This window comes from Hippoglossus stenolepis, chromosome 12 (genome assembly GCF_022539355.2).
Source record: "Hippoglossus stenolepis isolate QCI-W04-F060 chromosome 12, HSTE1.2, whole genome shotgun sequence".
Classification (NCBI taxonomy): domain Eukaryota; kingdom Metazoa; phylum Chordata; class Actinopteri; order Pleuronectiformes; family Pleuronectidae; genus Hippoglossus; species Hippoglossus stenolepis.
Genome location: NC_061494.1, coordinates 15,051,293 through 15,066,318, shown reverse-complemented (window position 1 = coordinate 15,066,318; position 15,026 = coordinate 15,051,293). Strand labels below are relative to the sequence as shown.

Below are 15,026 nucleotides of genomic sequence, written 5' to 3'. Positions count from 1 at the left end.
CCTTAAAATATGTCTTAAGTGTAAAATGTATTGATTCCCATAATAGAGACTTGCTTTTTGTCCCTCAGAGGGAAGACAAGTCCCCATAATGTGACTTGTAAAAAGATTTAGGTCCCCACAACATTAGTAATAGACCTTAGGACTTTGCTTTGACTTCCATTCATTGTGAACAGCTGAACCAAAACCTTAACCATGACCAATCCATGACTAACCCTCACCTTAACCTAACCACAATTCACAGCATACCACTAACCTTAACCAGGACATTATAAATTACATTTTACCTAATTATAGGAAACCACTTTGGTCCCATTGAGGTAAGTGTTTATGCTGGAAAAGGTCCTAAAGAGGTGAAATGAGTACACACACACACACACACACACACAGAGAGAGAGAGTCATGAATGTCCTTCTGGGGTCAATTACAGTAATACGCTCCCACTTTTAGCTCGCATATTATGCTGAAAACAGGTGTGGATTGGTGGTGACGCCGAGGCATGAGTAGTAGCCGCAGCAGTAGTTTATGGCTGCACACTGCAGGATGCCCCCTCATGCGACCAGGCGGAGCAGGCGGAGATGGTGAAACAGCTGGCTCGGGGCCCTGAATAACCACTGACCCCTGAGCACCAGACCAGGCAGGTGCACACAGCCACCTGTGTCACAAGGCTCCAGACATCTTGGAGAGTGCATGCACTGTCAATACTATGTCCATGAGATTTAAATTCCTTCTGCGTGTTTTAATAAAGTGCAACTAAAGGTCACAGTCCCGTCTTCACTTAAGTGTATGATTAACAAATATCACCAAGTGTTATCTGGAGTCTTTGTCTCTTTAATCCAGCAAACGTCCCACGGATTGCGGAATCGTGACACTTGACACTGAGGCACAGATCATTTTAAAGGGAGTGGGCCCACAAGTACAACGTAGATGAAGAAGATATGTGTTCTATGTTGGTAATTTATTGTCTGTGAAATAGTAGTGCTTCTACAGAAATAGCTGCTGTAACAAAATCTTTTAACCTGGGACCAGAGCAAGCTGTAAAACATATAGACGACGAGGCGATCTGTAAATCATACAGCACCTCAGAGTTATATGGATGTCTATGCAAGCATTAAGACATCACATAAAGTAGAGGCAGTACATGGCAACACCGCCATCGAACATTGGTTAATATAAGAAATGAGTTACAGGAAGAGAAGAAGCTCAAAGTAAACATATTGGATATTTTTGTAATATTTCTTTACGATCCTTATTTCCTCCACATCATTTATTTAGAGGTTTGTTTTGAATTAACTCTGAAGTGAAACAGCAGGGATGAAAATCAGGTTCCATCTTTGAAATACGGCTCTGATGCTATATGTGTTTATTAAGTGTGATTTATGGCTGGTGATGCCCAGCCGACCTGTTAAGTATCAGGATGGGCCTTGAACAGCAGGTCTGAATTTGTCCTCCTGCTGGTAAAATGATGAACTGTCACATTAAAGTCAAATGATGCCTCTCTGCAGCGGCCCAGGAAAAACGCTGACATTTTTTAAATTTCAAATATCGCAATATCTAAATAAAAAAATTCTAAATTATTGCAGACACCAAGGTGATACCAGACAGGAAATTACATTTCCAAAGCATCACAGCGATGAAATCTTTTATTAATGCTCATCTTTATTGAATAAGGGATGTGGAAACAAGTGAGGTGTAAATCATAAGTCTGCTTTACAGAGGCTTTCTATTCAGAGCAATAATGTTTATTCATGTTGTGGATTCACACAGAATTACAAATATATCTGCACATGATTTATTCTGTATGAGGAGGAACAGCAAAATCCATCTTAGGAGCCAACGTGCTCAAATTCCTGAGCCACGATAAGAGGTCACAGAGTCGGTGCATCAGCAGCATATGCTCCACACGATATGTGTCATGATAAATCTTGCTGGTGTTTATTGTCGGCCACAGCAGAAGGGACGTGAATTGATCAACCCCCTCCATGAACGGCCAGCTGCTGGGTGAGTGGTTCCTGCAGAACTTTAGCCGGAGGATCTCAGGACTGACAGATGAGAGGATACATGGAGATGCTGGAAGTTGAAGATGCCGGAGAAGGGGATGAATTCATCCCCATCGAGGAAAGGAGTGGGGAAAAAGGGAAAATTCTGACATGGAGATTGGGCGTGAGCCGGGAAAAGGCCACGGCTCGACACTGCCAGACGACAAAGGTCCTTCGCTGTCAGACTTGAGACCTCTCAAGTTCAGTTGAGCTGTCAGCAGCTGTCTTGAAACAGACACCCCAGCAGGAGGGCCGGAGACCCTACCCCTTTTCTAAAATAGGCGAGAGGAGACTTGGAGGACATGAGGAATTTGGGACACGACATGGCGAACCGGCAGCTACAGTGTATCAGATGTAGTGTGAAGTCATTAGTTGAACAAAAACCACGAGCGACGCCCTCTGTAAAGCATCAGGTGGCATCACAGGGGCTCGTCTCAAATGTTCTCGACGTGGGAGCGGGTCGCAGGCGGTTTGATGCACGACAGTGGATGTTCTGGAGACAATGGCTGCTCTCTTGCCCCAGTGAACCTGACAGGCAGCCGGAGGGGAGTCATTCACTGTGACATCATGGGTTTGAGGACCATGTGACGCTGGATGCAGGAGCTCGGAGGAAACGACCTGCGGCTGTGGAGGCACCCAATCAACCAGCAAAGCTCTGCTGTGGCTACAGGCTGCTTAATTGCATGGAAAGTGACTCTGCTGCGGAAACATACGTTTTACTCGGTGTGTCACATCCAAAAGCCTGCACCTGTATTTACTTACTAATTAGATTGGAGAAAACCAGTTTGAGTAAAAAGTTATTTGCAGAGGATGAAAAATTAAAACACGTTTATCAATCCCTCCTCAACCTGCAAACATTTAGAATTAAGTATTTCTCAAATGATCACATAACCGGTGGAAACAAAAAAAAGTGGAGTAGGAAAGAACTTCTGCTGGTAAATGACACATTGCTTAAATCATACAAGAGGAGGAATTGACAAGTGCAGACAAGAAAGAATGCATAGAAAGGAAATGCAAATATAAGCTATTAAACTTATATTTGGGTGTTCCCCCCCCCTCTGATATAGAGAATAAATATCAGTGTAACATCCTCTCAAATATTCAAATTACATGTCTGTTCTGCAGATAATGAAGTTCACTAGCTGAAACTAAAAGTGGAGTTTTAACTTGAAATCTTTAACCACAGGAGAATTCAGCATCATTGTTATTGTGTTGTTATTCAGTACAATACAGTTTCTCTTTGAAGATCTGTTCTATTAAAAAAAGAGATTTTGATCTGAATAAATCCACCAGATTAAATAAAGTTACGTCACCAACTTCAACCTGCAATATATATTTTTAAGATAATTAACTAAATCTTGGTCTTTCTTAAAGAAACAAGCTTATTGGATGTGATGGCACAGTTTTCTGGCAGAAACTGACCTGTCACCCTAACTACGATACATGATGTATGGCAGTAGTGCAGCTGAGGAACAGAAAGAGCCCCAGTGTCTTTACAAGTGTATATAAGCCCAACAATGCAGCTGCTGCTTCAGTGCTGAATCAAGGCCACGTCTTTATCACTCGCTCTGTGAGACGGCAGCACATACTGTCACGCTCCCTTATCTCAGATCAGGAATAGATGGTCGATTCATCCGCCACCCTTTCCATTTGCTGCTGCTGCTGTCAGCGAAATGGATTCACTTCAATCCTCATACATCTCAGAGCGACACGGTCAAATTTCAGCAGGAATGTTGCCTTCATTTATTTTTTTAAATCATCTCACATAAATTTTTCCCCCCAATTATTTGAGCTTTAGTTACGAAAGATTATCATGACCAGGTAAAAGTTTTAAAAAAAGGCAGAGGATGATTTTTTTACCAGTTTGCATTTTGAGAATGAAGTAGAAAAGTTGAGGGAAAAGTCTAGATTTATTCTTGAAATGCAAAAAAAAAAGTCTTCCTCTGATTTAATTCCGGCTATATTCTCAACATTTTGAAACAAATTCTCGTTATTTTGTCTTTATTCTTGTCATTTCCAATTTATTCTCCTCATTTGAAACTTGTTCTTGACATTTTGATCTTATTTCCGACATTTCCACTTTGTTCTTGGAATATAAAAGGGAAATAAATATTAGACAAAAAAATTCAACTTTATTTTTGTAAAAAAAAAAGGGGGGCTGGGAGATCTTCCTCCTCATGCCTGACCATAAAACTCTTCTGTACAAAGGAAACTTTCACAAAGGCTAAAAAGATCCAGACTGAGTCCATGTTGTGATACAGAAAATGAGCTTTATTCTCATGTTAATGTCTCAACATACAAATCACATTCTTTCTAACAAAAGAAAAGTTCAATCAGTACCTGGCGTCTTGATTCTTTCTATAAATACAACTAGTTCACGTTGTATCCCACTCTCTCGCTTGCTCGCTAACATTTGCTATCTACTCAGAAAAATAGTAACATTACAGTTTGCTTCTGCTTTACTCTTTTTTTCAGTCCAGTAGTCAAACTTGTGGACTAATTTTCCTTTGAAAAAAAAACTGTGCAAGAATAGATCCCTTTTTAATAATTCAAATAAGAAGTGATCCTTTTTTCTTCCTACGAAAGAACAAAAAGGCCATAAATGAAATGTAAGGAACTGATGTGATACATAAAATGTGAATTAGTTACAGTAGAAATTATAGTACCTATATAGTCTACTGGAAACCTAGGAGCAGATACATGTTTTTAAGGTTCACAGATAAACAAGTGCAAAACAGAAATAAAAAGGATAAAGTCGCCGTAGTGGATTTTGGCACAATAAGATACAGGATATGGTTTGCATGGAAGGGCAGAATATTTTTGTCAGTATTTTATTTTTTTGCCTCCTGAATAGAAAATACACTTAAATAATAATGAAAAAGTCACTAACATTTAAACGGATCAGAGGAAAATCCTTTAAGATATTACCCTGCAATTTTTGCTTCATAGTGTCTCTTTTAATGAGTACATCAATAAGTGACTGACAACCAACCACAAAAAATAAAAACAGAAAATAAATAAAAAGAAAAAACATGCTAATACCTGCTAAGACACGACTTGACTGCCAAACGATCCTAGGCGTACGACCTAGTGAAAATACATGTAATATATATATATTTATATATCTATATATATGTGCGTGTGTGTGTTTTTCTGATGTATCTGCATATTGTATATGTTATACTCTATATTGTTGTTAAATATATGTTAAAGAGATAGAATGATAGTTACACAGTGGTCTGTCTAGCCCTGGAGTGCATTCTGAGGAGTTAACCCGTTGGCCGACGCTGCGGCCCACCCTCAAAACTTTGCCATTGTCATGCACTGTGCTGGTCTGAAACCAGCCCCTGAATCCTCATCGAGTCCGTGTTGCGTGAAGTGACCAATCGCATCTTGAAGAGACATTTTCAGAAAATGTTCCTTGACGTCCTGGCTACGTGAGCAGGGGCTGGTTTCAGATCAGGCTTCCTCTCCAAAGGCACTTCCGAAAGGCCCACATAAACTGTCCACCCTCCCGGCTACTATAGAAACGCAATGCATAGAGCAAACATCGCTGTGTTTGGAGTTGTCATGGTCGTTACTGCTGGCAGTGATGATGTTCGGTAGCTACATACGTCGAGAGGTCTGATGCTTTTGCACGTTCACACCACGGGGAATGTGATGTCTGGTCCTGGCATTCGATTTCTATAGCGTCGTATTCGCACTAACAAACAACCATGGTTCTATTCAACTGAAATTGTCATTACAATTCTGAACAAACTCTCTCTCTCACGCACACACACACACACACACACGCAAAAACGCTCACGCACAAAGACAAGCAAACACAATTAGTTGTCAGTCGTTGTCAAACTGGTGCATAATTGTCGGGGAAACCACAAAACGTCATTTGCTACACGGGGGGGTCGGGGCTGAACTTCATTAGTGTTGAGGTTTTGCGTACACAAAGGGGAGGGACACGCATTCAAGCAAATATTGAACATCAATAGTTAGACTCGTCTTTTGACTGTAAACGGATGCTTACGATTGCAGCATTACAAACACACCACCAGAAACCCTTAGGGAAGACTCAATGAACTTTAACGTCGAGATCCAGTGCTACTAACCTGCTCCGGAGTACATCAGAAATCAAACAGGCTCTGATTATAAACCATAACAAAGACAAAATAAAAAATATCAATAATTTACATAACTAGCTCGCTGTAGGGTACCTACTGGTATCGTGTGAGAGAGTTAATTAGTGTTCGGGGAATGGAGATGAGAAGCCGCAGCTTAATGTAGTGGCAGCCAGTCTCCTCTAGGGGCAGCCGAGTGGAGTCCACAGGACTTTACTTTGTTCTTGATCAACTATCGTCATGATCTGAGTGCAAATGTAAGGGAGGGTGCCGCCTTGGACAATACCTGCAGAGAGAAGGGGAGGCATTGAGAAAACATGGATCAAAACCAACATATTATCAGTCGTCTGGGTTTTTTGCTTTTGCAGAAACAAACCTGTGAAGAATTTGCTGTATTCTTGCTCTATCTTCTGTGCACTTTCAAATTGCTCCTTGGAATGTTTTTGAGATACTTTGTCCCGCAGATAAACCGGATCTTTCTGCTCCCTGTGACAAAGACAAAATGGAGACAGTTGTTCAGATCTGAGTCTTGGCGATTTGAATCCGACAGCAGTGACCACACTTTCCCAAGTTCAGGGTTTCTAATGATAAGATATTGAAGACCTTATTTTGAATTCAGCAACAGTTAGAATCTTGGCAAATATTTAAAAAGTGAATAAAGGACACAGCTCCTGCATTCTGATATTTTCTTTCAAAAAGAGAGAAAACAGTTGTGTTTCACCACCTGTTGTGGATTATGCAAGGGTGTGTGTGTGCGTGTGTGTGTGTGCGTGCGTGCGTTGGAGTGGGGTGACAGACATACCAAAGGGGTCAACTGAGGGATGGAGAGTGTGAGGGCTTCTCCTGCTCCATCCGTCAATTCATTCATCCATCATTCACTTGCACACACACACACGGCAGGGGTGCCACCTTATCCCCATGCTGCATGCTGCACTGCACTTCATGTGTTTGCGTGTGTGGTTGAACGAAACTAACAAGGACTGAGAATGTTTGTGTAAACAAAAATATCACAACTTACTTAATCTGCTTGGCATTTTTGTAGCGGACGAAGACAACAATCGGATAAATGTGAACGCAGTGGAGCCTTTCGATGGCGTGTGGAGCGATGTCGAGCAAACAGTGACAACCCTGTGTTCAAAAGCCGGACCAAACAAGGGAAAGAAAGAAAGCAGAACATGACTTTAAAAAGGAATTAGTTCAACACACAGTTTCAGAAGACTTGAGGACAAATAACATTTAGGATTAATGAGCAGGAATCTTGCTTTTCATTCATTGCTTTCTAAGCTCAGAGAGCTGCGGTCGTGATAGCTTATCTTCACCAGAGGCAGAGATTAAAGACAAACAAGAAGCCACTTTATCAGTCCCGATAAAATCTGATGAGAAATAAAAGCTCTGACTCATACCTTATCTGTTATTTCCTTTATAGAAGCAACGGTGGTCACGTCGAAATGGCCACTCCTGCGCTTGTAGTCGATGAAGAGGCAGTCTTTGACGCCGCGCTCGATGGCTTGCTGGGATGCCTTCATCACCTCTGCAGACAGAAAGCATGAAAGAGCAAAGAAAATTACCAACAGGACAAAGTACAGATATTCCACCAAGGCGAAAACATACAAACCCTCACATTTCTTCAACTGCAAATTGTCAATCGTATTATTGATGCAGAATTATCATGAATGTAGATGTGAGTTTTATTCCTCTGATTTGCAGGACTGACGTACGGGTGAGGTGAACTCACCCAGTACACATCGGCAGAACTTCCCAGGAGACTCTTTGACCAGCATCTCCTTGGCGGGGTCTGTGAGCGGCCCGAGGACGAGTACCGGTCGAGGAGAGGCGCACTCCACCTTCTGGACCCGCTGGTATGCCAAGCTCACGCAGTCTGACAAAGAGAACAACAAATACTGTTCTGCAAAGATTTTCAGATTTTGTTTGATCTTCTATTCTGACACAAGTAAACCTTTCTTCTTACCATCCAGGAAGGGGATGGAGTCTGTGCTGATGGCGTCCAAAGCCACCATCTCTTTGCTGTCTTTGGAGCTGCTACGTTTGTGTTTCTGTTTCCTCCTGAAGAAGGATCTGCGAGCCGCCGCAGACAGAGTCTTACTGGAGTCTTCCTTCATTTCTGTCACGCTGTGTCTGCGGTAGAACTCTTGGTCCATCCTACAGCACACGTTCACAAAAACAAGACGTTGCTGAAAAGGTTCCATGCCGGAAAAAAGGGCTGAGAGTGCATCGTGTAGATGTGTGTTCTGTTTTTGGGACATTTGTAACTGAATATTTTAAAATTTCTACATTTCTGGAATTTAAATTGTATTGCACCAAGCATAGAGCAAAGGTTTTAGTTGGGCATGTAGTTATAAGGGGTTACATTGATTGGACAAAGTAATAATTTCTTCCACTCTTAAGAGTTCAGTTACAAAGATTGTGATTTTTCCACGGGTTTCGAAATCATGGTTCCCGGCTTCTGGCCCTTAACAGCCACTTTAAGTACACAAACTAAAGCAGAATCAGTTCTTCAGCCAAGTAACATGAATGTGCAGAGGTTTTGGTTGCAACATATCAACAGAGACACACAGTAAGAAGTAAGAAGACAACAGTGCCTTGCAATACATGCAAAAGGACACTGACATGGAAGAGAGGTGACATTAGATATGATTCCTACATTGCAGCAGTACGCCACTGATTGTTGTCACAGCTGTTACGGACTGTCCACTCGCTCAAAAGTGTGTGTGTGTGTGTGTGTGTGTGTGTGTGTGTGTGTGTGTGTGTGTGTGTGTGTGTGTGTGTGTGTGTGTGTGTGTGTGTGTGTGTGTGTGTGTGTGTGTGTGTGTGTGTGTGTGTGTGTGTGTGTGTGTGTGTGTGTGTGTGTGTGTGTGTGTGTGTGTGTGTGTGTGTGTGTGTGTGTGTGTGTGTGTGAGAGCTGCATTCTCCACCCACATGTACTTGCTGGGGATCTGCCCCCTCTGGATCTGCTGTGCGTTCTCGTCTAGCTGCCAGGCCATCCAGGTCCCGAAGCTGCCCTTTGGTAAAGACTCATCCACGTACAGGATGTCATCCTTCTTGAAAGTGAGGTCCCCCTCGGCCTCCCCGACCCGGTCGTAAAGTGCTCTGTTGGGAGGGAGGGACAGAGATAGATGTGGCGGAGTGAGGAGCGAGGCAGAGCGAGGAAGCGGGGGAGCATAAAGTTGATAAAGTGAGCGTGGAGGTGAGGTATCAGACGAGGAAGGTGCGAAGAGAACAAGATAAAAAAATCAGATAAAAACGAGAGTAGGAAGGGAAGTGAAAAGGGAGTTAATCTATCGACAGTGTGGGCCTCGCTCGCCTCCTGTTGGAGCCTCATAAGTCATTCCCGAGCAGCCTATCAGTGACAGCCCGACAGGCTGGGTGTATTTACTGCAGATGACATCACAAGCCCACTTGCCTATATGACAAGTGACTGCGGCAGCTGCGGCAACACGCCCAGACAGACTCCCAACAATAAAACGTGACTATTTCAGTGCCTCATTTTCCATTCATATACAATGTAATTCTAATGACCTGGAAAACCCTGGGCGCTAAAAATGGACACGACATTGGTTCTGGTGTAGAGTGAGTGGGGGAGATAAGATAACCTAAATCTGCGGTGTGATGGGCATGATTGCAGTCACACAAGTGGATCTGGGACATAATTGCTTAGATGAGAAAGATTCCAACTTGTCCAAGGGGCGCTCCAGTGGTGGGTCTATTTATAGCAACACGCACAGAGATTAGGCTGCTCGGGGAAAAGTAGCCCGCTCCTTTTTGCAGAGCTGCATCACATAGACGGCCAATAGTGAACCCTGTGTCTGCGTAATGCGTTTATACACACGTACCGAATATAAAAGCCATCTCCTGGAACATCTTTGAGCGTGCTGAAGTCGTCTGGCCGGTGCTGCACCTTCAACGTGACCATCTCTGCAGGCTTCAGCATCTCGACGTACACCTCCTCGGCCGTCTTATTCTTCATATTCACCGAGTTATACTGAAAGACAAGTGGGGACGAGTGAAGTTCACATTGGGAAAAACAAGACAAATCTGGCGAGTGGTTTTCACTAATTTGAGAGATAATTTGTCGTGTCTGAGAGGGTTCCACTGGTAAACAGCCACAATTTCTCAGAGCTTTCAGCCATATTAAAGTGTCGCAGTATTGATTTGTGCTATGTATGGGGGGGGGGAGAAAACAAACAGGGTGGGAGATTGAAGGACAGACTGATGCTGTGCAGCCTGATGACAAAGCTGCGTGGCAATTCGGATCGCAGGCCCTTTGTGGCGGAGAGCTAAGTGGAAGCATGCCAGGAATTGTCTATTATGAGTTTGCTGTGCTCCAGATGGATCAGCGGTGTGGAGCGAGCGAGGACGCAGACGAGGAGGAGATCAATGAAAAAACAATGACAGGCGGGGGGGAGAAAAATATGAAATGCCAGCGCCTTCTGGCAGTGCTCGAGTCTGTAACAACACACCAAGCTTTTTAAGAGTCAGGAGACTTCAAACATCTTATTAGAGTGGCTTTGAGATCACGTCGAAAAAGCTGATACTACACATACATCTCTTTACTTTTGAACAAAAATCCACAACAATGGCACTTTTACTAAAACTTCAGCCCAATAGATTTCTTTTTACCTGTCTGCCTGAATAAAAGTATTTTTTATTCAAGAATTGCTTGCATAGTATATCGGTCAGTTGTTGAACTGTGCATATCTTCATGCATAGAAAATGTGTGTCTATACCTCTAAAATAATGTCCCCAGTTAGCAGTCCATCTGGGCCTCTGGCAGGACTGTCCTCGTCCAGGCTCTCGATGAAGACGCCCCGCAGGTTCCCTCCACAGAGCGTGACTCCCACTTCCACTCCAGGCCTGCGCACCGTCACAAGCCGTGGATCGCCCACCTTCCTGCTGCCGTCAGACGGCATTCTGGAAGACCACATGTAGTTAGAGACATACTGGACAAATGTGTGAGACGGACACCCTGCTTGACTTAATTTGACATGGAGCAGGCATTTGTCCCATCAATATGGAGATGGTCTTTCTGTAATTTTAGTAAATCCTGTGTGCGCATGTTTACCTGATAAAGTTGTTGGGACTTGTAGTGGGTGTGGTCTGCTTGGAGGAGGGAGTGAGCGTCCCCTCGTCCTGTTCGCTGAGTGTATCGATGTTGGAGTGATTGTCGGGGGTGGCGGCCCCACTACCCTGTGGGGTCGACTGTGAACTGACTGGCTCCAGGCGGGAGCTGCACAAATAAAATGTTTTAAAAACAAAGTTAAAAAAAAGGAAAGTTCTGGCTCCATCAATTGAATTATATTCCACCAGACCTTTGGTCATGTTATTCTTAAACTCATAAATAAACTGAAATTGAGACACAGAATTATAACTAACCTCCTACACGAGACAAACACTGTTACCTGGAGCGAGAGTGGTTTCCCAGCTGGTACATGTGTGGGTTGTACTGGGCCATAATGGTGATGGTGTCACACTGCTGGCCGATGATGAGACGAGCTTGCTGCTCCGTAGCGTTCCGCAGGTTGATGCCGTTGAACTGACATAGGAAGAAAAGTGTGGTCAGGCAGAGGGTTAGGGGAGATGGGGTGAGACATGAATAATACACGTGTATGCTTTACACCTATTTTCTTAAACTTAGAGAAAAATATGTGCAGAATCTATGATATCAGATCAAAAGCTGTACTTCTATACGTAGTGCTGAAGTAATTTTTTTGTCTCATCTCCAAAATGCATAAACTTTAATCCTGAACAGAGTAACAGATCCAGGATGTCACCTTGCTTTAACTGAGGTGAACATTTCCAATGCTCCAAAACATGGTTTCTTATTGTTAAGATAAGATTTTTGATATTTGAGCAGTTGGTTCATATTCATACCTCCAGTAACTGATCTCCATATTCCAGTCCTGCCTGGTGGGCGATGCTTCCTCCTGTAACTTTCGAGACAAAGATTCCTCCATTCTCCCCACTGACGATGGAGATGCCGAGAGGCTCCGCTCCTTTGTGCACAATCACATTGCGCGGTTCCTCCAGGTACGGCCTGGTGGGAAAGAATGATATGCATGAATGAATAGAAAAGTTACCACACAGGAATAAGTTGAGGGTAAAAGGATTTATTTACAGCTCTGGATGGTTATTTGCTAGCCAGGAGTTTTGCTTTATTTAAACAAAAATCGCATTAGGCTCAAACATTATCAACCATCAACAAAAAAAGTTGTGCTTGAGGAATGTTTGAACTTGAGTTTAAATTTCCTCCCAGGCCTGTAAATTGATCATCTTTTCAGAGTGCCACTTTATACCTGGCTTACAGAAGAGATAGGATCAGGCTTCGGGTACTGTGAACAACATCATGAAAGCACAGGCAAGTGAAATCCCTTCACATGAAGAATACGAGCATGAACTTGGTGCGGCTTCATGGCAAGTTGTGTCTGTGACATGAAATACGGTCCCATGAGGGGAAATGGATTGGCAGCCAGAGGCGAGGGTAAACAGAGTGGAGGTGTACAAACAAGACCATGGCCCAGAAGCTTGAGGTTGAATAATATAACCATTGTATAAACATACATACTGCAGACTAAAGGGTAACTTGGCTTCAGGCCAAAGTACACACATGCATATTTGACCATGTCGTCATCATGGAGCATGGACGCTGCATGCAATGTTTGAGACTCAAGTGGGTTTCCCGACATGGAGGCAGACAGGCACAAACACTGAACCTTTGTATTTCACTAAATGTAACTTATCAGGGCTTCGTTGTTTCCTGTGTAACAACTAATATTCTGCAGCAGGCTAGGAACTTGCAATCTGAATATTTAACTGTGCTCTTTGTTGCATTCCAAATGGTGCACTTCAGCTGCGCAAGACTATCCTGCTCTTCCATGTCATCTAGCTGTCTCCACTGAAGCATGTGAACAGCTTTTGAGGGTGAGGAGGAGGAGGAGGAGGAGTGGGGGGGCATTCCCTTGTTTGTAGCACTGAGAGGAAGAACGAACCTGAGGCTCCTGAGAGAGGAGAACCTCGGCCTTGCAGCCAGAGGAATCCTTAGAAAAGATCGGTTACGGTAAAGAGCTCTGGAAGCGGAAGGTTACAGAGAGGCGGGAGGAAGATAAAAGAGGAGAGTGGAGGACAGACATCATACAGAGACAGTAATGGTGTTAAATAACTGAGCTGCGTCTGTTATACAAAATGGGACAGAAATGTTGGGGGAGGGGAGATAAAATCAAATTCCATCAGACCGGGAAATCACCGCTACTTTATTTGGAAACGGCAAGAAGCTTCCATTAAATGTATAATCAAGTGTTAATTGGATTTCAATCCTAATTTCAATGAGGGATTGCAGTGCTCTGACCAGGATAGACCTGTTGCCTGGCAACGCCTGTTGAAATAGCCTCGGAGAATCCCTGAGGGCAGATGTAGGCTCATATCTGACCCGCTTCTGAAGTGATCCTATAATCATGCTCGCCATTATTCGCCTCACATCTACACCATCTGTGCAGCCATCTTTTTCCGTATACTATAACAAGCGCTGCACTCATCAGCTACACACTAAAAACAACAAACTGATTCATAGTCTCTACTGAAAATACAGGATAGACAACCGTGGAGAGTAGATTTCTGGTATATTGCTTTTTTTGAAAATCATTATCTCAGAACACGTGTTTCCATCATACCTGTCTTTCCTGCGCTCCCCTATTGGCAAAGGGCTGACTGAGATCCGAGGTAAAGTGGAAATGGAGCCTTGTGATTGGCTGCTGGCGAATGAGGAAGTCTCCAGATTGAGGGGTGATTGTGGAGGCGTGATGAGACTCGGGCTGCTACACTCGGAGTGGGACAGGGAGCCTGGATTTAGAGGAAGAGGAGGAGAGAGGGGCAGAATAAGCGTGTGTGCAGTGTAAGATGACATTTAAATAAAAAAACAACAACAGTAACTTCACACCATTTTGTGATACGCAGGGATTTTCATAAAATGAAAAGTAAACACTTCATATCTTACATGTAGAACTCTGTAGTTTGGCTTTTTAAAGCTAATGTACTTACATGATTCTTGCTGTTCTGGGTTTGTACCTCATGTTTAAATGCACTTATTGTAAGTCGCTTTGGATAAAAGCGTCAGCTAAATGATTTGTAATGTAATATCACTTGTCCCAAATCCAAAATATCCTGACACTTCATTTTTGACAGGGATATTGCCACTTGAGCTGCGTGTCAGCAGCTTTGTTGCTTTGGGGAATCTGCCAATGGAAGCTTAGTTTGATTTGAAACCTACTGGTTTAATTTTGCACGTAAAAAAAAAAAAGAAAAACGTGGCTATTTGGATGAATAACAGGAACTGGCTCGAGACTTGGACACAATATTTTTGCTGCAGTCAACAAAATCTGAACACTCAGAATAGACATTATGACTTTGCACTGAGGAAATTAAAGTGTCATAATTCGATGGCAAACAAAAATCTCAAGAGAATGAAGGGTAAACAGACACTTCACATCAGACAAAACTAATTCCAGTGTTCAAATGAGAGTTCCACATCTGGGGATGAAGTTTAAAGTAGCTCCTGTTTCACTTCTACTGGTTATAATTCAAATTACAGCTTTATAAAGCATTGATCTTCAAACTCAGCAAACCCGACTAAATTAGAACAGGCCTGAGGGCTGGGGAAAAAAGTTAAAGGGAATTTTAAAGGGATTTTCTTTCTTCCGAGTGTTTAAATAATTGAAAAGTGTTTTTACTAGTGAGATCATTACCTCTGTCTGACCCCAGCATGGAGCGAGGGTAGCGCGGAGTGGAAGGGATTTTGATCCTCTCCGTGCGGTACTGGACGTTATTGGAAGAACCTGGCAGTGGGATGAGAAGATAGAGGAATGAA

General features: G+C 43.1%; 1 protein-coding gene across 6 annotated transcripts in view; it reads right to left on the bottom strand.

Annotated features, from left to right (window-relative positions):
- Nucleotides 1–4,286: 4,286 nt before the first annotated feature.
- The window catches only part of dlg5a (discs, large homolog 5a (Drosophila)), a 36,368-nt gene continuing 25,628 nt past the window's right edge, over nt 4,287–15,026 (bottom strand). For 4 of the 6 annotated variants that reach the window (XM_035172392.2, XM_035172394.2, XM_035172393.2 and 1 more), the window contains 15 exons: nt 14,905–14,994; nt 13,834–14,002; nt 13,156–13,233; nt 12,041–12,203; nt 11,569–11,702; nt 11,232–11,396; nt 10,897–11,080; nt 10,003–10,151; nt 9,089–9,259; nt 8,121–8,311; nt 7,887–8,030; nt 7,555–7,682; nt 7,170–7,279; nt 6,528–6,637; nt 4,287–6,437 (listed from right to left, as the gene is read on the bottom strand). In XM_035172392.2, coding sequence (XP_035028283.2) covers nt 6,334–6,437; nt 6,528–6,637; nt 7,170–7,279; nt 7,555–7,682; nt 7,887–8,030; nt 8,121–8,311; nt 9,089–9,259; nt 10,003–10,151; nt 10,897–11,080; nt 11,232–11,396; nt 11,569–11,702; nt 12,041–12,203; nt 13,156–13,233; nt 13,834–14,002; nt 14,905–14,994 — 2,090 coding nt within the window. In that variant the 3' untranslated portion in view covers nt 4,287–6,333. The remainder of the gene's footprint in view (nt 6,438–6,527; nt 6,638–7,169; nt 7,280–7,554; nt 7,683–7,886; nt 8,031–8,120; nt 8,312–9,088; nt 9,260–10,002; nt 10,152–10,896; nt 11,081–11,231; nt 11,397–11,568; nt 11,703–12,040; nt 12,204–13,155; nt 13,234–13,833; nt 14,003–14,904; nt 14,995–15,026) is intronic. The other 2 variants (XM_035172396.2, XM_035172397.2) reach the window with 1 other exon arrangement.